Source organism: Echiichthys vipera, assembly GCF_963691815.1.
Source record: "Echiichthys vipera genome assembly, chromosome: 19".
Lineage (NCBI taxonomy): Eukaryota > Metazoa > Chordata > Actinopteri > Perciformes > Trachinidae > Echiichthys > Echiichthys vipera.
Genome location: NC_139844.1, coordinates 12,737,170 through 12,760,039, shown reverse-complemented (window position 1 = coordinate 12,760,039; position 22,870 = coordinate 12,737,170). Strand labels below are relative to the sequence as shown.

At 40.1% G+C, this 22,870-nt stretch overlaps 3 protein-coding genes across 4 annotated transcripts; 1 reads left to right on the top strand and 2 right to left on the bottom strand.

Moving 5' to 3' along the window:
* Positions 1–405: 405 nt before the first annotated feature.
* atp6v1d (ATPase H+ transporting V1 subunit D) lies at positions 406–3,362 on the bottom strand. The gene is made up of 9 exons (XM_083933586.1): positions 3,152–3,362; positions 2,198–2,315; positions 2,014–2,093; positions 1,860–1,927; positions 1,741–1,785; positions 1,560–1,663; positions 1,346–1,412; positions 1,178–1,256; positions 406–1,083 (listed from the first exon to the last, which is right to left on the bottom strand). The coding sequence occupies exons 1-9, from the start codon at positions 3,190–3,192 to the stop codon at positions 939–941; spliced, it is 747 nt and encodes a 248-aa protein (XP_083789712.1). The 5' UTR covers positions 3,193–3,362; the 3' UTR covers positions 406–938.
* Positions 3,363–3,450: 88 nt separating this feature from the next.
* On the top strand, positions 3,451–9,797 carry eif2s1b (eukaryotic translation initiation factor 2, subunit 1 alpha b). The gene is made up of 8 exons (XM_083934507.1): positions 3,451–3,597; positions 4,935–5,177; positions 6,780–6,859; positions 7,081–7,232; positions 7,915–8,021; positions 8,131–8,228; positions 8,385–8,528; positions 9,126–9,797. Exons 2-8 carry the CDS (start codon positions 4,937–4,939, stop codon positions 9,249–9,251), a joined length of 948 nt encoding a protein of 315 aa, XP_083790633.1. The 5' UTR covers positions 3,451–3,597; positions 4,935–4,936; the 3' UTR covers positions 9,252–9,797.
* A 1,100-nt stretch (positions 9,798–10,897) lies between these two features.
* Positions 10,898–22,366, bottom strand: rbm25b (RNA binding motif protein 25b). Of its 2 annotated transcripts, none has more exons than XM_083934180.1 (17): positions 22,230–22,366; positions 21,130–21,227; positions 20,682–20,893; positions 20,317–20,374; positions 19,945–20,105; positions 19,573–19,758; positions 19,397–19,480; positions 16,563–16,846; positions 16,238–16,355; positions 15,877–15,966; positions 15,505–15,578; positions 14,998–15,148; positions 14,376–14,787; positions 13,673–13,968; positions 12,675–12,773; positions 12,532–12,579; positions 10,898–11,822 (listed from the first exon to the last, which is right to left on the bottom strand). In XM_083934180.1, exons 2-17 carry the CDS (start codon positions 21,203–21,205, stop codon positions 11,730–11,732), a joined length of 2,442 nt encoding a protein of 813 aa, XP_083790306.1. In that variant the 5' UTR covers positions 21,206–21,227; positions 22,230–22,366; the 3' UTR covers positions 10,898–11,729. The 2 variants fall into 2 exon arrangements, with proteins under 2 accessions (XP_083790306.1, XP_083790307.1); XM_083934181.1 differs by having other exon boundaries at positions 22,234–22,353.
* Positions 22,367–22,870: the final 504 nt, after the last annotated feature.

Sequence of the window (22,870 nt, the reverse complement as noted above, 5' to 3'; positions counted from 1 at the left end):
AAAATGTGTTTTTTACATTAAAGCATGTAAACATGTTCTAGTAGAAACCCAAAATACAAGTATGAACCTGAAAATGGGCATAACAGGGGACCTTAAAATCAGTCAGTTATGGTGTTACAACATAAATGTATATTAATTCAAGCCTTGCAAAGTCCTACAGTAACCAAAAATAACTTGTTGAATGTAGCATTCTGGTGCAAGGTGGCTGCCGTTTCTCATCTACTTATGTGACCTTAACACTTGCACAAAATGTTTCCCAGAAATATTATCCAGCAGCGTTTCAGCCCCCTTTTTTCTTTACATATGGAATTGAAAAGCTTCTAAATTAGCATAAAAAGCATAGGACACTGAAAAACTCTTGATCTAATCTTGGCAAGAAATCCAGGCAGTGTTTTGATATCGATAACATCTTTATTCGGATGAAGTGTGGGGCTTTGTTGACTTGCACACCAAACTTAACAGCAGGGTCACTTTAGGGTTTTGTGGTGCAATGGTAAACATCCTCAAAAGTGTTAACAGGGACTCACGCACGCACACACACACACACAAACTTTGAAATCTACAACCACCTAAGCTTTACAGCATGCAATGGCTCTTAATGTTGTGAGGAACCCGAAATAAATACAAGCTTATCAGTCACACCGAATGCTTCTTTAATTTCACTCCTGTGTAAACATACTTATATTCTTATTGTTTCGATTATTTTATGAAAGTGAACCGATTCCCTTGTGGGTGAACAGCCAAGTGTGACGACACTTTGGTTCTGCAGGGACAAAATCTGGAAACGCACAGCACTTTCCAGCACTGAAACAACGACTCATCACAGACAAGTACACAACACTTTCATCACTTGCATGAGGAGACAAAGACGTGGCCTGACAGGCACAGAATAAATAGGATGTGGGTGAAGTTGGTGATTTATCTGCCGTTCGAGCGCTTCACTCGAACAGCAGGTCTTCATCCGTCTCCTCCGTCAGCATGTTGCTGGGCTCTGCTATAGGACCCAGTTTAGCCAGGCGTTCGGCAATCTCCAGTTCTGTCCTTTCCCTCAGCTGCTTCTTCTTCTCTTGGATCTTCTTCAGCCTGGCAGGGGCGGAAATATTTTCAGTGTTATAGCAGAAACCTGAGTTCTATAAATTTAAACGGATATATTAGACTGCTCGAGAAAAAAGTTCACCTGTAAAACTCCTCTCGTTCTCTCTCATCAAGCTCTGTGATGATGTAGGTGAGGGTGCGATCAATGCGGGGAATAATCACTGCGAAGTGGGATAAAGATGAGCTTTAACAACAGTCTTTGTCCTTATGAGAAAAAAAAGCAACGATTGTGTTTCAAGTAGGGATTTACCGTGCTCAATAGCGTTCACACGGCGGTTGGTAATCTTAATGGCTTCATCCAGAGTGACAAAAGACGTCTACAGACAGAATGTCGGCACAATGTGTCACACTATCTCAATAACACAACTACTTTATGTTGTTGAGTAGTTTAATATTTATTCCATTATGTTTGTACTCAAACTAAGCTGTATGAGCCTCAATATATTTGTAACAGCGCCCCCTACCTGTAAGGAGGCCAACTCCACCAGCAGCTCAACAGCCCTGGCATAGTTCCTCTTCAGCCTGGAGAGCTGCTCTCCTCCCCTGGCCAGACCAGTCAGCTCATAACCTGAAAGAAAGCAAGGGTGAGGACTCTCTCTCGCCTGCTAGTCACAAGATTTTTTTTTTTATCTAATCATGACTTACTATCCCCGCCTTCTTGGTAGTGTTCAAAAACTGGAAGGGTGACACCTAAAAGAAAGAAAAAACATATAAGAACTTTTTGAAACGATGAAAAGTAAAAAGATGATATTTTGTATGCTAACCTGCCACGTTGTCTTTCTTAGCTCGGACCTTCACTTGGGCTTTGTTGACATTCTGGATTATAGTTGTGCTGTGGACAGAATTACAGATGTGTGTTACAGTTGCAACTGCACTAAACATAAGGCCACATCACACAGTCTTTTCTCAGATTCTCACCTGAAGTCTCCAGCTGTAAATTTAGCTTCAGCCAAAGAAAAAGCCGCCTCTCTCATCACTTCTCCCATCTTAGTCTTAGTCTACGGAAAAGAGATAAGAACACCACATTTAGAAAACCATTCACGGTTCTTAAAAGAAATAAATGCATGCAGACAAAGTTGGTTATCAATCACTTTTAACTGACTTCAATAATCTTGCGGAGGATCTGACGAAAGCGCATGGACAGGGCGTCAGATTTCTTCTTAAGCAGGTTGCGGCCGGTCTGCGCCCCTTTGAGCCGAGCCTTCATGATGGTCTGCGCCCTGCAAGAGCAAACACAACGTTTTAATATTGTATTTGAATCTCACAAATTACAGTGCAAGTGAGCAGGATTCAACTATTTATGAATACTCACTATTGACACTCATGGGTAAAGAAAAGACTGCATGTTGTTTCAGCTGCCTGGATCTTTTATTGGTGTTTCAGTGTAACCGAATGACATGCAGCCAAATATCAGGATCCATAGTCTTCATCAGTCTCGGTCTCTTTTCGGTCAGGTTCGTAGCAGAAACTCGATGACCATTCATCCATTACTCTTATGGGCTTATATGTGTGTGTTTGTTTTTCTTCATGCACTCTTAATTGTTTCATTTGCTGTCGAGACTCTAATTGTAAAATATTGTTACATTACATTCATTTGACAGGCGCTTTTGTAACAGTCGATATAGGCCCAAATGATCACATATTTGTAATCCTTTTAGTTTCCTCCCACTTCCAAAAATGTATCAAAATCATGATTATATTATTAATCTATTCATTCAAAGTGCCTCAGGTACGTCACAATCTTTCCCCTGGTAACGACACAAGTGCTCCTGGTTATTGTTTCTGTCTGGAGGTCAGTATGTTTCAGACTGACAGCTCACACTGGGATCCTGTTAAAATCACATGATAAAAAAAGATGGACTCTTCCTCTTTTAAACAGCAACCTGGCACTGATATGAACTATATTTAGGCTTAAGCCACACTGCAGAACATTACTGTGATCGGAACTCATCAATATGAGAGACTGGATAGCAAGAAGTCAACAAAAGCAGCATTATGATATCTAACTAAGAGGGCTGTACTGGGATATCAACTAGCTAGCAATCAAGGAGCTTACATTCTGGAGGGGAAAACGTCGATCCTCTCTTTTCCAGACATCTTCTCGTCCTTTGGTCGATTATTTCGGTCTTCTGTTTACTTCCTTTTCCTACGATTAAAACTCTAGCTGTTGCTCTTTTTTATGAAACTACGCACATAACACAGAAAATCGGTTGTTTTCGTGCAGGATTATCAGCCTCAGGTTGAGCTAATGGTCGTGATCTTGTCTCTCCGTGATGATCAGCTGGCCTCTGGTCATGTGACTAAACCGAACTCGTTCTGCGCATGCGTGTGTCGTCGAGCTCCGGCGATCTTTTCCGGGTCGAGACATTAGCACCGCCGTGAATGTGAGCTAGCGGGCCCGAAGTGTTCATTTAAAAAGCACCGGGAGGATATTCAAACGGACATTTAATCACTTCCAGCACAGAACATTCAAGTGTATTGTTCTGTAACCACATGACAGAGGTAATTGTTTTTATTAATAAAGGGGTTTTTGTTATCGGGGAGTGGTGAGCAGATGGATGTGCTAGCTGGCTAGCTAAGTGCTAGCTTCGACAGCAGTACATGTGCCGCATGTGAGTTGTGAACCGGGTTATTAGCTCTGAAGCTAACGGATACTAAAGTAACAGCTATGTCTGTCTGTCTGCTGGTGTCCACCTTCATAACTGTTACTAGCTACATGCGCTGTTAATATGTGGCTTTAAATGCTAAAGCGTGTGTCTGTCTTATTTGTGTTCATGTCAGCTTTAGACTAAAACACTATCCTCTTTTCTCTGCATTGCATCATCCCATTCACTGACTAATGTGAATAAAAGCTGTCCGTGCCGACGCTGCAAGTTCATTTAATACAAATGTGGTTGTTTTGGGAATATTTTCCAAAGTGTAACTCGGTGAATTTGACTTGCCAAAGTGGAAAAAACACACCCAAAAACCTCAGTTAAAGTGTGTCTGTGCTTCGATTTACATTGATTTTAAACATGTAAAACAGAAAATGTCTCACAGAAAATCAAACTACGCAACTTTTTATTTTATGTTTGTTTATTTATTTTGACATGTTTTAAAAGTAGTGGCAATAAGTATACACTTATTTAATACCACCCCTTCGCCATAATTCATTGTTAGCCAACAGCTTTCTCTGTCATACATTTGTTTATATTTCTTTATTACTATTCTGTTATCTTTACTAAAAGAGAATCTTAAAAAATATAGTTTATTTTGCCTATATTCCTTTCGAATATATATTATAATTTCTTACATATGTATTTAATTCAATCAAAGATTATACAATTATTGATATATGTCAGTATCCAAAATATACATTCTTTCAAACTTTTGAAAATAATAATAATAAACAAAAAAAAAAGATTGGAAAAGGGGAAATTAAGAAAGAATAAATAGGAGTCTAAATAAATAAACAAACAATGACAGACCATATGGTTGTGGTCTGCTCAGTAAATAGTTGAGGAGGTTCTGGAGTGTCCACCCCATTAATAGCAATGTGGCAAGACCGAATTTTAGACACATTTCTCAATAAATCCCGATTTCAACATTACCACAAGTTAAATCCTCCAAAGATAAACATAGACATGAATTAACGACTCTCTAAAACCAAAACTTTATAGCCTTCATGCAGGTTTGATTTACAACAGAGTCGCTGTATTAGCCTGAATCGATGATGTAGCAACAAATTTAAGTCTTTCGACAGAATATATTAATATATGGTCCACCAGGGTGAGGATTTGTGACCACGCTGTCTGCTTCAAATAACTAACCCCTGCGTCTCTTTGTTTCTCTTCTCTCAGCGATGCCGGGGCTCAGCTGTCGATTTTACCAGCACCGGTTCCCAGAGGTGGAGGATGTTGTGATGGTGAACGTGAGGTCCATCGCTGAGATGGGCGCCTACGTCAGCCTCTTGGAGTACAACAACATCGAGGGCATGATCCTCCTCAGCGAGCTGTCCCGTCGACGTATCCGTTCCATCAACAAGCTCATCCGCATAGGCCGCAATGAGTGTGTGGTCGTCATCCGAGTAGACAAAGAGAAGGGTAAGTGCAGGCAGGAGGGTAGTAACCACTGGAGGTGGAGGTCATTGGTGGGGTGTTTAGCGTCGTATCTAGGCCTGCATGTAGTGCTGCACAAAGAACAGGAAACGTTTTGGCTGGCAGTGACATAGTGACGGGTGGAATACACATAAAGCCTCAACCTTAATCCAGATAACGACAATATAAATGCAAAACTCTTTTACCTTGGATTGTAACAGCCACTAGAGTAGTAGCATTGTTATGACTTTGATACAGTAACACTTCCATTGGTGTAATATCAGCCACTGGCGATGGTTGTAGTTGTTTGTGTCATTTGTTTTGTTGTGATTGTTGTAACAGTGGAAAGACTTACTAAGATGGTTTGGTGAGTTTTATTGTCCAGTTTGAATTAAGTGTGTTACGATGAGTAAACAGGGCAATAAGATAGCCTTAGCTAGTGTACGGTTGTATTTTTCTGTTTAATGAGGAAAATAAGTGTAGGAATATATATGTATGAGCTTATTTTGTATACAATTCCCCTCCGTGCGAACACATTTCCCAACAGATGTAGGGTGAGGGGGTCGCCAACACACACACACACACACACACACACACACACACACCTGGGTAAATATATCAGCAGTTACTAGTTGCTATGGTGGATGATTGAAAAATGTTCACCCATGGCCCAACCCCAACTATATACTATAAAGTATTATGGGGTTGTTATAGTCTATAATCTAGGGCTGCAAGTATTGACTGGTCAATAATTATCAGTCTATTATAAATGATACATCATTTTTTCTCTAAAATGTCAGTAACAATTGCACATCTTGTTGACAGATCTAGGCCCATCTGTGTGAGTGCATGCATGTGTATATAAGAGTGAGTTGTGATACAGGCGCAGGCATGAACGTATATGTGACCAGGTTTGTATTTTATTTATTGTGCATATTTATATTATTCTGTGTGGAATATATACAGGCTGTGAAAACAACATTATCTTAACATTACTAGAGTGATCAACTACAAAACAGTGTGAGCACATACAAGTGTTTGTAATAATGGAGCCACTGGGAACAAGAGGCAATTTGTGAAGCCGAAAGCCCTATTGTGACAGGATTAGTTTAATGTTGGGTACGGTCATTTTTACCAGAGGTTTTAGGCCTGTCAGAATGTGCCATGTCAGTAATTATTCTGGAGAATGACAGTAAAAAATACTGCCATTTTACCTTCTGTAAAGCAGTCCGGGGAAAATACTTAAAGTAAAACTAATCCCGTCAGAATACGGCCCTCTGTGAAACATATGTTGATATTCCGTCTACCTAGCACGCACATGGCGAGGGGGAGGTGATGTTGTTGCATAATTCAAGTAACCCCTCCCACCTCTGGTAGAATACAGGGATTTCTTAATCCTGTGCGAATTGGACATTTATTTTACAGACATCCTGAGGTAAGACTATTTTGCCTGACGTCCCCACGTAAAACGAATCCTGTCCGAATGGGGCTTTAGTCATAAACTCTTTAGTTAAAGACCATCAAATTTGGAATGTATGACTTTTCACAGTATTATATACACAGTATCAGGTAAACTTATCTAATTTCTTGTCTCTGCTTTGTCTTCAGGATACATTGATTTATCAAAAAGAAGAGTTTCACCAGAGGAGGCCATCAAGTGTGAAGATAAATTCACCAAATCTAAAACTGTAAGTCACATTGTACCCAACTACTTGTTCTGTTTTTATTTCATTATTGAAATGTCTGCCAGCATTGTGATAAAATGATTTGTTCATGCATGTGTACATAACAAACATACATTTCTGGATTATTAGAAGCTACAGTACTCTGGTCTTATGAACTTTCTGATGTTTCTGTGAATCCCAGCTTTGAGGCGGTGTTGAGTGGATGCGGGTTGTTGTGTTTGCAGGTGTACAGCATCCTGCGACATGTGGCAGAGGTGCTAGAATACAGTAAGGACGAGCAGCTAGAGAGCTTGTACCAGCGCACCGCCTGGGTGTTCGATGAGAAATACAAGCGGCCAGGATACGGAGCTTACGATGTCTTCAAACAGGCTGTATCGTAAGTGGTTGTTTTGAGTGCTGTGCGTAAACACCCTTTGCACACCATGTCCATATTTTCATCCAAAATTTTCGCACTTGGGAAAATAAATACGACTTCATGTAAATCACATTTACACACCAACTCTCATTAAAGATTTCAGAACAGGTTAGGTTTTCTATGTTTTCTGGATCTGTCAAAAGCTTTTTGACCATTCACAATCACCGCACGTTCCCTACATGCAAACTTCAAATCATCTGATAAACTGATTGATTCACTTTGTCATCCAGCACAAAGCACTGTACATGTAAGAGATGCAGAATTAAAGCAACATTTCATAACTTAGATTATTTTAGCCTGCTTTAAATAGGTCAATATTCTGATGATGGGAATGAAGTGGAGAGTGAGGACTGCACACAGAGACAGAGGGAGAACAGCTCAGCCTCTTCAGGTAGCCATGGTGCTAAATGCAAGACTCAGGAGGGTGTCTGCAGTGGAGAGAGGAAATGAGAGAGAGAGAGAGAGAGCAGCAAAGACATAGTAACAGCAATTATTTGCAACAGATATAACAATGAAATGCACAGGACTCTTTGTGCAAGGTTTCTGAGCGTTACATGTGGGGTTTTTTTGTCTGATGACGGATTTAAAAAAAAAAAACGCATATGAAAAACACAGGCTCAGGTGAATATTTTCCCTCTGCCAGAGACCCTAACATTCTGGACGGGCTGGAGTTAACAGAAGAAGAGAGGGCTGTGCTGATCGATAACATCAACAGGCGACTCACTCCACAGGCTGTCAAAATCCGAGCAGGTAACAATAGTTCTAATATACCAGCGTTTATTATAGTCTCTCAGTTGGGAACATGGTGAAGATGTGATCACCAACAATGTTTATCTTCATCTTTCTCCCCCAACTGCAGACATTGAAGTGGCATGCTACGGGTATGAAGGTATCGATGCCGTGAAGGAAGCTCTGAGGGCCGGGCTTGGCTGCTCCACAGAGGCCATGCCCATCAAGGTAATATTGTCGCTCAGCCACATGTTTGTACAATGATGCACTCTGTTTATATGCTGTTTACACTAAAATGAATGACCACTTGTAAGAGCTGTTGGTGTTAATACCTGCGATACGATGCTGTGTTAATGACCCAAACATGGCATTTGTTCTCGGCAGATCAACCTGATCGCTCCCCCTCGCTACGTGATGACGACGACTACTCTGGAGCGCACAGAGGGCCTGTCTGTCCTCAACCAAGCCATGGCTGCGATCAAGGAGAAGATAGAGGAGAAGAGAGGCGTCTTTAACATCCAGATGGAGGTGAGTGACTTCCCTTTCTTTGTGCCACTCCCTGTCTTTGTGTGTTTCTTTTTTATTTATTCACAGGTTCCTGAAGAGAAACATTTTCACTCAGGTACTGTAGTTAAGTATACCTCTGGGGTAGTATTAATATAATTAATTATTGTGTTATTTTATGCAACTTATACTTCAACTTGTACATATGTTGTACTTTTCCTTTACTTCATTTGTCCAACTTTTTTGGTGCATATATCACCGTAAACAATTTTTTTTTTAAAGGACACATTGGTAATTTATTTATTACAGAATATTAGTACTGCTGTTTGGAAAGACAAAATACTTAAAGAATGTTTTATCTCAAAAAATATTGCACTTTTCTAACTCATATTATTGTATTCCTGAAATATAGAAGACATTTCAACTTTTATTGTGATGTTCTAACCTTTTGACTTTTTCTCATATGTTAGAACTCTCTCACTTTCTCCTTAACACTGCCCGCTTTTCCTCAAAATATTACTTCACATCTCGATCTCAGATTTTATTTTTCCCCATCGAGAGTGGCCAAAATCCAGAATTTCTCCGTTTTGACACGCTCCTACTTTTTAAATAATTTTCCAGCCCAAGGTGGTGACCGACACGGATGAGACGGAGCTCGCCCGGCAGCTGGAGAGGCTAGAGCGGGAGAATGCGGAGGTGGACGGAGACGACGATGCAGAGGAGATGGAGGCCAAAGCGGAGGACTAGAGTCCTCGCAGGAAGGTTGTTGGGGGGAGGGAGGGGGGGACATCAAAGGAGAAATGTGGACAGATCCGACCACAGTCACTCAGTCAAACAGTTAACTTTGACATTGCAAACATTAAGTGACGCTAATATTACATTGGGAAACATCCCAATTTGTCCTTTAGCAAAGTGTGTTTCAGAAGATGGTAACATAAAAAGCTGTTTTCTTATGCAGACATGAAAGGAAGGTTAAATTACAACTTAAACATCAATATAGTTTCTATTTTTAAGTACACTGATTTGAATAAATAACTCTTTAACAACAAGCAGTGGCCTTCACTTACCTCTTACTTAAGAGCCCAGTGTCTTCAGTAACCGTGGCGCTTCATCTCCGGCTGCTCACTGGAAGTGATTGATTTAAAGGGGAAACGCATTGGCTCGTCTGTCTCACCTCTGCTCAGTGGTAACTTTATGTGCTGTTTCTCTTCCACTTAAAGGGTTCTTACTGGCAGGACCTGCTCTTGTTAAGCTCACATGGCATCAATAAAGTTCTGGAAGTTTTGATCTCAATGTGTCTCTCTCGGCTGCAGTGAGTGGATTGAATGGAATATGCACCAGACCGAACCTTTTCATTTAAGGATTGTTTTAGCATGTTTTTCTGCACGACACATTAGAACAGTCTATGAATGTTATTGCAACCTGCTGTGACTCTCAAACCGATTGTTCGCTGGATTAAAGAACAAAAGATCGAACCAAAGATCTTTCTACAAACTCTCATATTTTTTCCAGACAATGGCTCAAGGTTTATAAGTGAGTGCCAGCACTATACGGACTTTTTCTGACATATAATACTATGATTTCTTTTCACTTTTTCAACATAAACCATGATTTCTTTTCATTTTTTTAAAAATTCTTAACTGACGTTTCACTTTTATACCATGTGTTTAAGTGTTCCTGAATTTTTTTGAGCAGTGTAGTTGTAGCTCTTGGTGTTCGACATAATATGCAGTACTATATAGCATTTTTTGGACATTAGGTTTTGACTTTTTGTTACTTTTTCAACATACTTTTTTTTGGACGCCCTTTTCTATGACTTTCTTGACTGTCCTATGAACATGACTATCATGTTGAAAAAAATGTAAAAGTCATATGTTTAAAAAAAATAGGATGTTAAAAAAGTTAGTCTGTTGGAAAAAGTGATGTCTTTGAATAGTATGTTGTAAAAAAGTAAGTTTGTCAAAAAATGTCACTGTATAGAATGTGAAAAAATGAGAAAAGTGAGTATTTGCATAGTATGTCGAAAAAAGTCAACGTATGTCAAAAAGTTAGTCTGAAAAATTACCGTACGACAAAAAGTCATAGTTTAGTATGCTGTAAAATGTCAAAAAAAAAAGTGTAATAGTGTGAAAACACGTGAAAAGGTCAGTATATTGACAGTGTAGCATGTTGGAAAAGTGAAAAGGTCATTGTATAGTACATTGAAAAAAGTCAGTTTAATATGTCAAAAAAGGTAAGGTATGCCTAAAAAGTCGTAGTAAAATTCAAATATACAGGAGATGAAGTTGTGGTATGAACACTAAATATCCACGGCTGTTCACTGGAGCAGTGATTTGTTAAATTACTTGAGAAAATCAATTGGTGGTTAACAAACTGATATAAAAAAAATCAATTTTATTCAAACGTTCACCAATACAAAAACAAATGGAGAGCATCTTCACAACTTCAAATTAATTGTTTTCCCGTGCTTAGCTCGTTTTCCTATAGTGGTTATGACGTGAGTGCGTGTGTGCAGCTGCAGGGTTGTCACCATCCTAGATATGTTCTGAAGGTCCTGTCAATAGACGCGTTTCAAATGACAAGATGTTTTTGAGCTCGTCTGATGACTTGAACATGCAAACATATTTACCAGGAACGCGATAAGGAAAAATGAAGAGGAAAAATCTGTCCACTTGATAGAAACAAATTGGAGTTGTCTCCAAAGCCCTGAATAAATAACCATGTAAAAAAAGGTTGCAACCGTGTGGGAGTTATGCATTCTCTAATGAACTAGCAATGAACTAACCCACATTCAACTGCAAGCCAGATTTCACACTTAAGAGACTTCAAAAAAGGTCGGATTGCTTGTTACAATCAAGCAGATGACTCTTTCCACAAAGTGTGTTGACGTGTACAAATGAAAAAAAGGACCAATAGACCTTATCTGCCAGGTCATGGACACCTGTCAACAGTTTCTTCTCAAAATTATTGAATCATAGTCTAATAACAACGTACTGTATTTACACAAAAGCACACCGACACAGTCAGCACCTGCAAACAGAGAGGGAAGGGAAAATATCCAATATGACCTGAACAACAGATGCAGATGTGAGATTGTGCAGAATATGCAGTTACAGTCTGTACTGGCAATGACAAATCACTTCGTTTTGGGTGACATAATTGCGCTACACTTATTATACACGATGTATGAAAAGAAAAACAGTTGATCTTCAGTGGGTGTTTTGCTTATTTCACCAGTCCAATCTTCTTAGCTTCGGTTTCATAAATGAGTAACCTCCACATCTTCACTATGAAGACTTCAGCTTCTTCATCAAGAACCTAAAGCAGGACACAAAAGTTACACATGACTGAGTTACACATGAAGAAGAAGGGTGGGACATTTGTCTCATCTCTCTCTCTCTCTCTCTCTCTCAGTCTCTGTCATTTCTTCACTACTGCCAAACCACGAGAGTAAATAGGCCTGTGAATGTTCTCATTTGTCCAGGTCATCGTTATCCCCAAAGCAATTTCAGTCAAAAGCAACTGGACTTGGTTATTTGTCTAGGAAGACGTTTCACCTCTCATCCAAGAGGCTTTCATCAGTTCATGGACGCATCTGACCAGGCTGGGACTGGTCCAACTAACTGGTGTGGAGATCCAGGTATAGGAGCAGTAACCCTGACTTTGGACATCCCTTTTCTTCAATTTGATGCATTTTTGATGCAATTTTTCACTTTGATTTTTGAATCCAGCTCTAATGATTCGGGTTTCTATTGACCACTTTTAAAGCATTTTGTTCTCAACAAATTATACAATGTACATCAGATTTTCAACTTTAATAATTTGTTCATCAAGATTTGAAGTGCGATTTAAGTGTTCCCTTAATATTTTTGAGCACTGTAGTTATAGCTCTTGGTGTGGACGGTCCTTTAGAAGGTTAACACCCACATACTTTTCATCATGAAAAAAAAAAAAAGAACATTTCAATGTTGGAACTTCCTGACATTTACGTCATCAACATGAATATAAAGGATGTTACATTACTCACCATAGCAACATCATCCAAGATACTCTGTGGCATACTGTGAGCCATCACCTGGGAAAGACAAAACCATCAGGATCATTTCATGTTTCACTCCCCCTCCCAGAGTGTGAATGAAATCAACTGTTCAGACGTCACATGATCAATACCTTGGAGCAGACAAAGTCCACTAACGTTGCTTCTTCCTCTCCAATGTACTCAATAATCTTCTTATTGATCCAGGGCCGAACACGTCGTTCCATTAACGTCTAAACAAGACAAGAGATGAAGGCACAGGTTTGTTAAGTGGTTTAAACATCCGCTTCCAGTTCCAAATGACTTACAGTATGTAAATAAGAACATTTAGAGGCAGAAGTGAATAAATCCCTCTACTGACTTCTCCTGCAACAGGTTTTGTAAAGCATGCATGGTTACAGTGCCAAGTCCTCGAACACAGCAATGGAAACAAAGAAGGGTCTGCACAGTGCACACTGTAGCTTAAGTAAGTCACCATGAAACATCTACAAGTTACACACAGTTCTTCTTCAGACTAGATTGAAACATAACTCGTGAATGTGCCTATAAATTGCACTTAAGAGAGCTACAGCGAGCAGAGCTTTCTTTACTTTCAAGACATTGTTGTCTTCTATTGTTCCAGCACCTGCATTCAATGGTATTTGGATGTGCAGGACTACTGTGCAAAGTCTGTATATCACTCATTATGGTCTCTATTAAACCATCACTGTGCAGATTCTTCTAAAGGCCAGACGTGGCGCTTAGTTAAGGGGACCACTGAAATTAGGAATTCTAAAATGTTATTTCCATGGGCTAGGAAAGTTAAACCAATTTGTAGATTACTGCATCTACGAGATCTCAAAGCCAGAAATCAGAAGTAAGTAGGCTCAAACTTGTAATCTCATCAAGTATAAAGTCTGGAGCTGCTCCATAGTCAATGAAAGTAAATTAGCTCTATTATATTGCAGTGTTCACAGTTTTACAGAAAATGTACCTATATACTCAGAACATTCCCCTGGGTGCTCTCAGTGTCATCTACAACATCTTGAATTTAGTAAATAGGTGTCGTTCTGCTTTAACTTGTCTGATAAAAATCATTAAAAAAAAAAAACAAGGTCAATGAAATACTACACATTCTTTCTTCTCTGCTCACCGTATCAACCATAGACCAGTCCAGCGGGTAGGAGAACAGCTCAGGCTTTGCTGTGGGAATCTTTTCGATCAGGCTCTTGATGTGTTTACGTTTCTCCTCGGTGTTGGCCCCCTTGATGCTGGAGAGCCCGGCCCCGTCCACCCCGAGGCTCTTGTCATCGTCGTAATCCAGTGGTACAAGCTTCCTTTTGCGTGGCTGTTCGTCAGTCTCTTCGTCATCAAATTTGTCGAAGACGCTGTCCACGGGCAGCTTCTTCCTCTTGCTTGCGTTGGGTTGACTGGGGCTTCCTGAGGCACCTGGAGGGAGCAAGAATTTAAACACAATGACTACGTGTTTTGGAGGGAAATCTGGCAATATTATGGTAGTTTAACTTCACATTTCCCTTTAGCAGTGGCGTGCTTGGTTATGGCAGCATACAATTTTGTATACAAAGTAACAATTGACATGAATTCTGACACGAGTAGGCCTGCAACAGACGATTACCAATTAATCTGCCACTTATTTTTTAATTTACTCAATTAACCATCTGGTCTATAAAATGCTGGGGAAAAGTGACAAATGCCCAATCCAACTACTTCAAACTGCTCATTTTGCCAACCACATAAAACTGAGAAAATCCACTATTCACATTAAAGAAAAAAAATTGTTGCAGATTGAATTTCTCTTTATTGACTAACTGAGGACACATTTCTTTTAGACTCACCCAGTTTGAGACTGAGGCCGAACTTTGGTCGGTTTTCCTCCTGTGGTAGGGCCTCAGGGGGCGAGTTCTCGTGGGGGATGATGATGCCGCAGGGAGACTCGTCACCGGGTGTGTTGGGGGTCGCATCGCCACTGGCCGACGACACTGAGGGGGCTGCTGTAATGGGCCGCATTGTGGGCTTCAAGCACGGTTTTACGTCTGGGTTATCTTCATCATTGTCAACATCCTCTTCCTCCCCATCCTCCACCTCGTCGTCTGAGTGGGTGGGACGTACGTGAGGTTCTACTCTCTCTGGTTCCTGTCGGCGTTCCCGGTGGTCTCGTGAACTCCTGTGGCGTTCGCGTTCCACCTCGGGCTCTGGCTCTGGGATGATGGGAGGCTGTCTCAGACGCTCCTCCTCTTCCTCCTCCATCTGGACCAATACGAGGCAGATGTGCAGGAGATTAACACACAGTCAGTGTTTTACAGGAAAGAAGGTCAAAATACAATGAAAGCTGACCACCACAGATATGCAGAGAGACTCAGAAGATAAAGTGACCTTCAAAAAGACAACAGACAGCATGCCCACTCACTACAGATATCCAAACACACACACACACATTATTATGATAGATAAACATACCCTGCGTAGCTCTGCGTCTGGGTTTGGATGTCCCTCGTCTAACAGCCTCTGTCTGATCTCCTCCAGCTCCTCCTTCTCTCTCTTCCTGTCACGCTCGTCTGCCTCCATCTCCTTCTCTCGGTCTCTGAGACGCTTCTGCAGCGCACTGCCCCTAGAGGTCACACCAAATATAACAGCATTCAGAACAATAGCCATAGCTGCAGTATTGCATGTGCTACTACAAGTCAGATCTGGGTCATACAGCATCTGCTGCGACTTTTATACAAGTTAAGGGGCCACATGGACCCGTCAAGCTGAGCAATGGTATTATTTCCTACAGGAATGACCTTCATATTTTCAGCTAAAATTCACAACATGAAAATCACAGATCTGCAAATTCCAGATATTTAAAGGGCTGCATATCAGTTGCAACTCCGATTTACAGAGGCACATGTGCTTTTATTTTGGATTGACAATCTATTTGTGCCAGGTAAACACAGCACTGCAGCATTTTTTTATGTTGCTCACCTGTAGTACTTGGGGTCATCTCGGTCGTCATCATAGTCTTCAAGAAACTCTTTCAACCGTTTGCCCTCTTTCACCTTAAGACATACAAGATCATGCTCTTTCTTCAGGATAATAAATCTATTTCTGCTCACAAAATTTACCGGTGATTTATCCAGTGACATATATGAACACAAATAAACACAAAAGGCTCCATCTTGGCAACACTTACATATGCATTTTTTTTTAAATGCAGTTATTGTTTTATCTTTAAGATCAACATCTGCCAAGTTTCATTGAAAATATAATATTCTGTATATACAATGTGTACATCAAGTATTCAAAGTAAAGTATGGCACCTCCATGAACATCAGAAGTCATTCATTGTGCTCTCACCATTTCTCGTCGGCGCTCATCTTCTCTCTCGTTCTCTTTGGCGTAATCCCGTGCCTTCTTCCTCTCCCTGAGCTCCCAGTTTTTTAGTCGCTGCCGTCACAACAGTATCAGGTAAGCCACAATCAAATACAATCATGTTCCATCACACCAAGCTCATAAGGTAGAACACATGTTACTAGAAGTGCTCCTGTGATAAAGAGGGCCAGAAATGGGATGTTGGAAGATTTCAGGGTTGTCTCATTTGGACATAAGTGCAATTAATCTCCATTTTAATTTTTTATTTTCTGTATAACCAAAGTTCGACATTTAAAAACTGCAGTGATTTGGGACACAGCCCATGTAACCTTCGAGCCCTCCCTACCTCCTGATAGGCTGCCTCCTTGTCTCTGAGTTTCCTCTCCAGCTTCCTGCGTTCATACGCCTCCTCTTCATCCTCTTGGTCTCGTTTCTTTTCTCTGTCTCGGTCTCGACTCACCTCCCTGCGAAAACAAAAAGGTAAGAATACTTAATCGATTTGTTTCAGTCAATTTCAATCTAAATCACTTTAAACTTGTTGCAGGTAGCTAATCCGTCACAATCAAAACTGAGCCAGCTGTTCGTGACGATATATATTATCTGTTAATCAGTTTATCTCCAATCTCTCATGTGTTTGATTGAAATCTAGGACATGGTGTGTTTTCCTTCACCTGGAATGGCTGCGTTCGGGGCTCTTGTCACGGCTTCTGTCCCTCTCCCTCTCCCAGTCTCTGTCTCGCTCTCTGTCTCTGGTCCTGCGGTCGCGGTCTTTGTCGCGGTCTCTGTCTCTCTCCCGTTCTCGCTCTCTTTCCTTCTCCCGTTCCCTCTCTCGTTCTTTCTCCCTCTCGCGGTCCCGGCGCTCTCTTTCACGCTCTCGCTCTTTTTCCCGGTCCCTCCGGTCCCGCTCAAACTCCAGCCGCTCCTTCTCCCTCTTGTCCTTCTCTTCTTCTAGTTTCTGCAGAGCAAAACACAGACAGGTTCAGTCGAGGCCACACAAGATCCAGTGAGTCTTTGCAGTCATTTTTCTACTGTGCACAGATCAAGTGGTTTCCAGATTTTGAAAGGTTTCATACAGGAACATGCCCTATACTAATCAGTGCAAACCTTGTAAGAGAAGCTGAAAACCTAACTGGGAAAACCTGGAAGAATCAAAACGCTCTCCCTCACAGAGAGACAGCTTCCTCTTTCATCTAAAGCAATAAGGTGTACTTTGCTGCTTCAATATAAACTACAGTTTAGCAAAAATGTAACTGGAAACCACTTTAATGGTCAAAAAAATCTGTGGACTTGAGGCATTCATAACAAGAAAAAGGTGTTGCAAAAGACAATGCCGTTTCTCTCCTTAAGAGTTCTCCTCTCAGAACAAGGAAAACAAAAACAGAAAACAGGCGTCAGTTGTTTGTTGAACTAGTTGTTTGTGACTTACAGGTGTAGAACTATGGATTCAGCTCTTCGCTGCCCCTACAAGCCTTTTAAGTTAGGCCTGGGAGGAAAGCAGGTCACACGGTATACAAGGGAAAACGTTATGGGATTTTGTCTTGCTTAAACATCATCATCATCATCATCATCTCAAACAACCTTTACTTCAATGGGTAACATGGCACTCGGTAATCAAGAAATGAACATAATGAACATCAGTTATTTCTGAAGAGATAAATGAAATTGTAGAAGCGGTCTTACCCCTGCAGGAGTCTTCAGCAGCTCTTCATGACTCATTACAAACAAACACACACGCAAACACACATATCCCAATTCTGTCTTTCAGGGCATTACACACAAGGCTTTGTGTATAATGTGTTTATAGTTAAAAGGGAATCTGACACAGAAGAGTACTGCATACAAAGAAAGAAAAGAGTACGCTTGAATTATTTCCACTACTGTTAGGGCACTTGTTATACAGAGTAGTGTACATTTAAGTGCAGTGAGAAAGTTAACTCAATGTTTATTATGTATTATAAAGTATATACAACCGAGGCATGTGGAGCCAATGGCAGTCAGCTGGTTTACAGCAAGAAACAGATTGATTTAAAAGCCTTGGGTGTAATGTAACTCAAGAGAAGGAAATGAAGGTGGAAGACCTAAACAATCATTTTAGAAATCTACTAGCTTGGGTAATGTATTATAACATAGGAGTTATTCGCCTTGACTCAAGCCCAAATCATGTCACATGTTCAATTTTGCATCCGTTTTGAGTGTTTTTACTTACCTCTACAGAGTATCTACCAGGGTTTGCAAAATAAATACTGATTTTATATATTTCACTGTTTTCTATAGTACTGTTTTTAAAGCGGCCATTTCAGCAGACTTGTTTTTTTTATTGTAATTCTTAAATGCCCGAAATATGATTTGGAAAACAAAAACAAAAGTACTGGTATTTGTTTCGGTACTTTAAAACATGTTTGTTCTGATACAACACTATCAAATCCTCTAACTGTGCAGTTCTGCACTTTCCTAATTATGGCAAAAAAGTTTGATCTGGTTGCATGACTTGGTTTTGGTAAAATCTCTGCTTTTTCTTGGACTAAGTAAACCACATGGACTGTGTACAGTTTTAAAGTTAGATACTGACTTATCTTGCAAAAGAAAAAAATAAGGGAGAGAGAGTAATAGAAGTAATAGAGAGGATAGAAGTCACACAATAACACATACAGAGTGCACGTACCTTGTCAGTCTCCAGATCAGCGTGCTGCTGTGGAGAGGGCGCCCCCCACACTAGCATAATAAAAGCTACAGCCAAAGTCACTGCAGGGGTTATTGACAAGAGTCCTTGTGCTTCAACATGAACACCATTAAGACAGACCATCATTTAAAGAGGACTCGCACAGGTTCACCGACTCAAGCTTTCGGGGAACCACCAATAACGTCACAAAATGGTTGGGGAAAACTTTTGTATTGTGAAGTGGTTGGCTAAATAAAGAGCATCGTGAGCTCTGACCAACACACACAAAAGTGCAGTGCAGTTGCCCCTATGCAAGTCCTCAAGTAGGGGACGCCCAGTATATGTATATAGTAAATAAAAGCTGATACTTACATCCTATCCTCGCAACTTTTTCCAAAGCTCTGAGATTCATCTTGCTTTAGTCACCATATGATCACTATCATAATGGTGGGGTTTAATGAATAGATTAGCTTTTAAGTAACTTTACATTGTCTCCATGCATTTTTGTGTGATGAATGAAGAATGGATCTAGAATAGTCACACCTATAGTTTCACTATGTTGGTCAAATCAGACCTGAGAAAGGTGACAGAAATACTAGCTGTCTACCTGCTTGTGGTGTTTGAACATTGAACATGAAACATTTCATATAATATGGGGCAAATTAAGATGTTTGATGGTAGAAATTTTAAGGACTGCCAATTTGTAGCGTAGTATGCATGTTACTGAGATCAAGAAAAGCTTGGTAAATGTGTCGACTAAATGTGCAAGCTCTAGGAGTGAACTATGTGAGCAGCTGCTGTCCAAAACCTGGAATGTCAACTACAAGATCAAAGGGGCCACTTTACCTTGTGAGTGTCTCGAAATTTACTAATTTCTCTTGAAATCAGATCTCTCTTGTCGTCCTCCATATCAATAGCATTGATGTCGTCCTAAAGAGAGAGAAACATCGATGAAAAGTCAATCAAACCTTTCATTTTGAGAACAGCACATGTCAGAAAGGGATAAACAAAAGTTGGTATACCTCTTCTTTTTTCTCCTTTTTTCTCTTTCGTCGCTGGGAGTCCTCATCAGGTGAAGGCGCGTTGAGTTCGGCAGCATATTCCCGCATCAATCCATCGATAGCACCTTTGACGATCTGATCCTTCTTCTTTGTCTCCTCGTCTAGTACCTCTTCCTCATCTTCTCCTCCATCTTCAGGCTTCTTATTCTGTCAGTTCAGAATAACATCCTAGTTGAGTTTAATTGCTCACTAAGTACTTTTTTGAATCGCTTCACAACTCTGAGATGTGACCAGCGATTCAGAGATCTGGAATGAAGCTAAATGGATTCTCGAGGCAATTAATACAGACACACTGATCAATTGCATCAGTAATTTACTGAAAAATAATTATACCCCATTTGCGGCCTTTTTCTTGGCTTTCCACTCGTCCAGCTGAGCTTTAGTCTTGGCATCCACCTTCACCAACAGATTTTTGTCTCCAATCGGCAGGTCATGAAGCAGCCGCAGTGATCGCAATGTGGACTCTGGCTCCTTGTACTCACAAAACCCAAAGGCTGCAAGAGATATTGAAATGGAAATAGACATGACGGCAGGTTCGTTTATGGTCATGTATTGTTTGATAGGACAACTAATAAAAATTAATTTAGTAATGTCTGTTTTTTTAATGTTAAATCATCCAGTAAGTTTGGAGCAGATTGCCCAATTTATGAATGGATGAAAGTAAGTTTTGACCAAATGAAGCTTGTTGTGTGTATTTTGAATTACCTTGAAGCTTTCCAGAGGCTCCTTGAACTCTCTTCCAGCTCAGAACAATCCCACATTTCTGTAACATGAGGACAAAGGGAAGAGGAGTTCATGACTCGGGTAGAGGTGAATTAAGAAAAAAAAACGAAAGTACAATTTGATAATCAAATTACATGATATAAATATGCTGATTTGTGTTGTGATCTGTAAGATAACTACAGCTATTAAAAACTAACCATGGCGTTGGTACGACTGATTAAGATTTTACAGAATCAGACAAATCTTGACTGCAGTTTCCCAGAAGACAGTTTTTGGATGACACAAATATTCGATAACTGTGTGAGCTGAGTACATGTAAAATTTGTACATCTTTTCCTGTTCCTTACCGCAAGCAGCTGTCTGATCAGCATGTCGGAAGCTTTCTCTGATATGTTCCCCACAAACACTGTGGTGGTGGGGCCGCTGTTCTCATTGATGTCTTTGATTCGCAGTATTTCCTTTTTATGGATTGGAGGCTTACTGATCACTTGCATAGAAGGCATCATTACTGTAGAAGTGGGGGTCATGATGCCCACATGAACTGGGATCATTGGAGTCCCTGCAACAGCCAAAGGAAATGTACATCAACTAGAGACAAAGCAGTCTATAATGAAATACTTTGTTTGAAAGTAGCTGCTTAATATCTGGAGATTATTGTTACTTCCAACACTGAAGATTTCTCTATAATCTGAGAGGCAAAAGGCTACTTTCTAAAAATGGTATGCTTACAACACTGTGTACAGTGGATAAAAGAGGGTGTCATATACATTTAAGGTGGGACAGGTGGTTTCTTACCTGAGGGGAAACCAAACTGAGGGGGCATCCCAGGAGGGGGCAACAGCGGCCGGTTTAAATGAGGGGGGAAGGACATCTTGTGTTTGAATTGTACCACTCTGATGAGGAAAAACAGCGATGCCAATTAGCAGTCTATAATTACCCAGTCAGTCATTACGAAGATGTGTCAAACTCACACCTGGATTAAGTCCTCAAAACAATGTAAATTCAGCTTCCTTAACACAGTTCAACCATTTGCAAGTGTTCACTTCTTTTTACAGGGTTCCTATACCTTTTCCAAACTCAAATTCAAGCATATTTTAAGCATTTCAAGGTGCATTTTCATGATTTCCAGCCACTTACAGCTGTGGCAAACTACACATTTGTATACAGTACAAGAGACAGCTTCCTGCAGTACGACAACAAATGAAAGGAAAACTAATCCAGCTTAATAAATAGACAGAAACATAATAACCAACTATTTTGAAAATCTGTCAATCACCAAATGTAATTTTTCATGCAAAAATGTCAGAAAATGCACTTTTCTGTCTCAAGCATAAAGCTCTACTTTTATCTGTGTTCTGACATGGATGCCATCCCATACAACATAACATTTCAAGCAGTTTCAAGCACTTTTCAAACCCTGAAAATACCACACCAAAATTCAAGTGTTTTCTAGCATGTCCAGCACCGTGCGAGCCCTGTTTTTAAAAAAGAACACTCAGCAAAACACTGCCATGTTGTGTAAGTAGTTTGGCATACAAATAAGACATGGAGTTATGACTTTAACTGTTTATCTGTAACGCTCACGTTACTCGGAGTTAGCTTTGCTCAGTAGAGTAACGCTTGCTTAGTTAATACCATTAACGTTGATGCAAGTTTATTATTACTTTGTCTTTAAGGCGGCACATTGTGCTGTAGCGAAATAACACAACCCCCAATTTAAGTTAACAACAACAGTTTAGCTAGTTAGCTCGAACTAGCATTAAGCACGCTACCCGTACCCGGCACAAATAAACTAGGCTAAGCTAATATTAGCGAGGGCTGAGTGTTACCTAACAAGCAAAAGTCACTTTAAAAACGTAAATAAATGACAAATATAAATCTCCGCTCATACATACCCACAATTAGAAGGCGTGGATAGGGATAACACGGGTTTCAGGTGGCTATTATTTATGAGAGTCTTGGTAACGTCTTAAATGTTGGATTAGCACGCTGGCTAAGAGGCTCCTCACGGGCCTCCAAAATCATTCGCACATGCGCACTACGGATCAGACTGCACGCGCTTGTTTTGTTCTTCGGGACGTGGCCGTTGGACGGAGCTTAAAGATGTTTCTATGGTGATACTAATGTTAGTAATGTGCATATTTAAATTACCACTGCTGCTGATTACTCTACAGGGACATTGTACATCATTAAAATACTTTTTTTTTTTTTTAAATCTCAGCCAACCTTTAATCCCTGGAAAATTTAATTTCGATATTATTTTGATTCTACTCAAATTATTAATAAAAAAAACAAAAGTATTTATACAGCTGATACACTACACGATTTTATTCAAGGAAATGTGATTATAAAGCCTACCTTTCAATTATTATTTTTTTGTTTTTATTGTTTTATTTTTTACTTCCTGTTTTATTGTTTATTTAAGTACTCTTTCTTCTTAAATGTATTTATGTTATGTCGTCAAAATGTAAGATTGTATTGTTCAATTAAAGGAAAAATGATTGCCATATATAAAAATATATTCTGCTGTTACTAC

What these genes read in the sequence shown, in the direction of transcription:
- atp6v1d (XM_083933586.1), bottom strand. Translation starts at nt 3,192, where the DNA reads ATGTCTGGAAAAGAGAGGATCGACGTTTTCCCCTCCAGAAT. An exon ending in GACGTTTTCCCCTCCAGAAT is followed by an intron (nt 2,316 to 3,151) that starts GTAAGCTCCTTG and finishes TTGCTCTTGCAG; the next exon opens with GGCGCAGACCATCATGAAGG. An exon ending in CTACCAAGAAGGCGGGGATA is followed by an intron (nt 1,664 to 1,740) that starts GTAAGTCATGAT and finishes GCTTTCTTTCAG; the next exon opens with GTTATGAGCTGACTGGTCTG.
- rbm25b (XM_083934180.1), bottom strand. Translation starts at nt 21,205, where the DNA reads ATGTCCTTCCCCCCTCATTTAAACCGGCCGCTGTTGCCCCCTCCTGGG. An exon ending in ATGAGCGCCGACGAGAAATG is followed by an intron (nt 15,579 to 15,876) that starts GTGAGAGCACAA and finishes GTATGTCTTAAG; the next exon opens with GTGAAAGAGGGCAAACGGTT. An exon ending in CAGACGCAGAGCTACGCAGG is followed by an intron (nt 14,788 to 14,997) that starts GTATGTTTATCT and finishes GTATTGGTCCAG; the next exon opens with ATGGAGGAGGAAGAGGAGGA.
- eif2s1b (XM_083934507.1), top strand. Translation starts at nt 4,937, where the DNA reads ATGCCGGGGCTCAGCTGTCGATTTTACCAGCACCGGTTCCCAGAGGTG. An exon ending in GTCTTCAAACAGGCTGTATC is followed by an intron (nt 7,233 to 7,914) that starts GTAAGTGGTTGT and finishes TCCCTCTGCCAG; the next exon opens with AGACCCTAACATTCTGGACG. An exon ending in GGCTGTCAAAATCCGAGCAG is followed by an intron (nt 8,022 to 8,130) that starts GTAACAATAGTT and finishes CCCCAACTGCAG; the next exon opens with ACATTGAAGTGGCATGCTAC.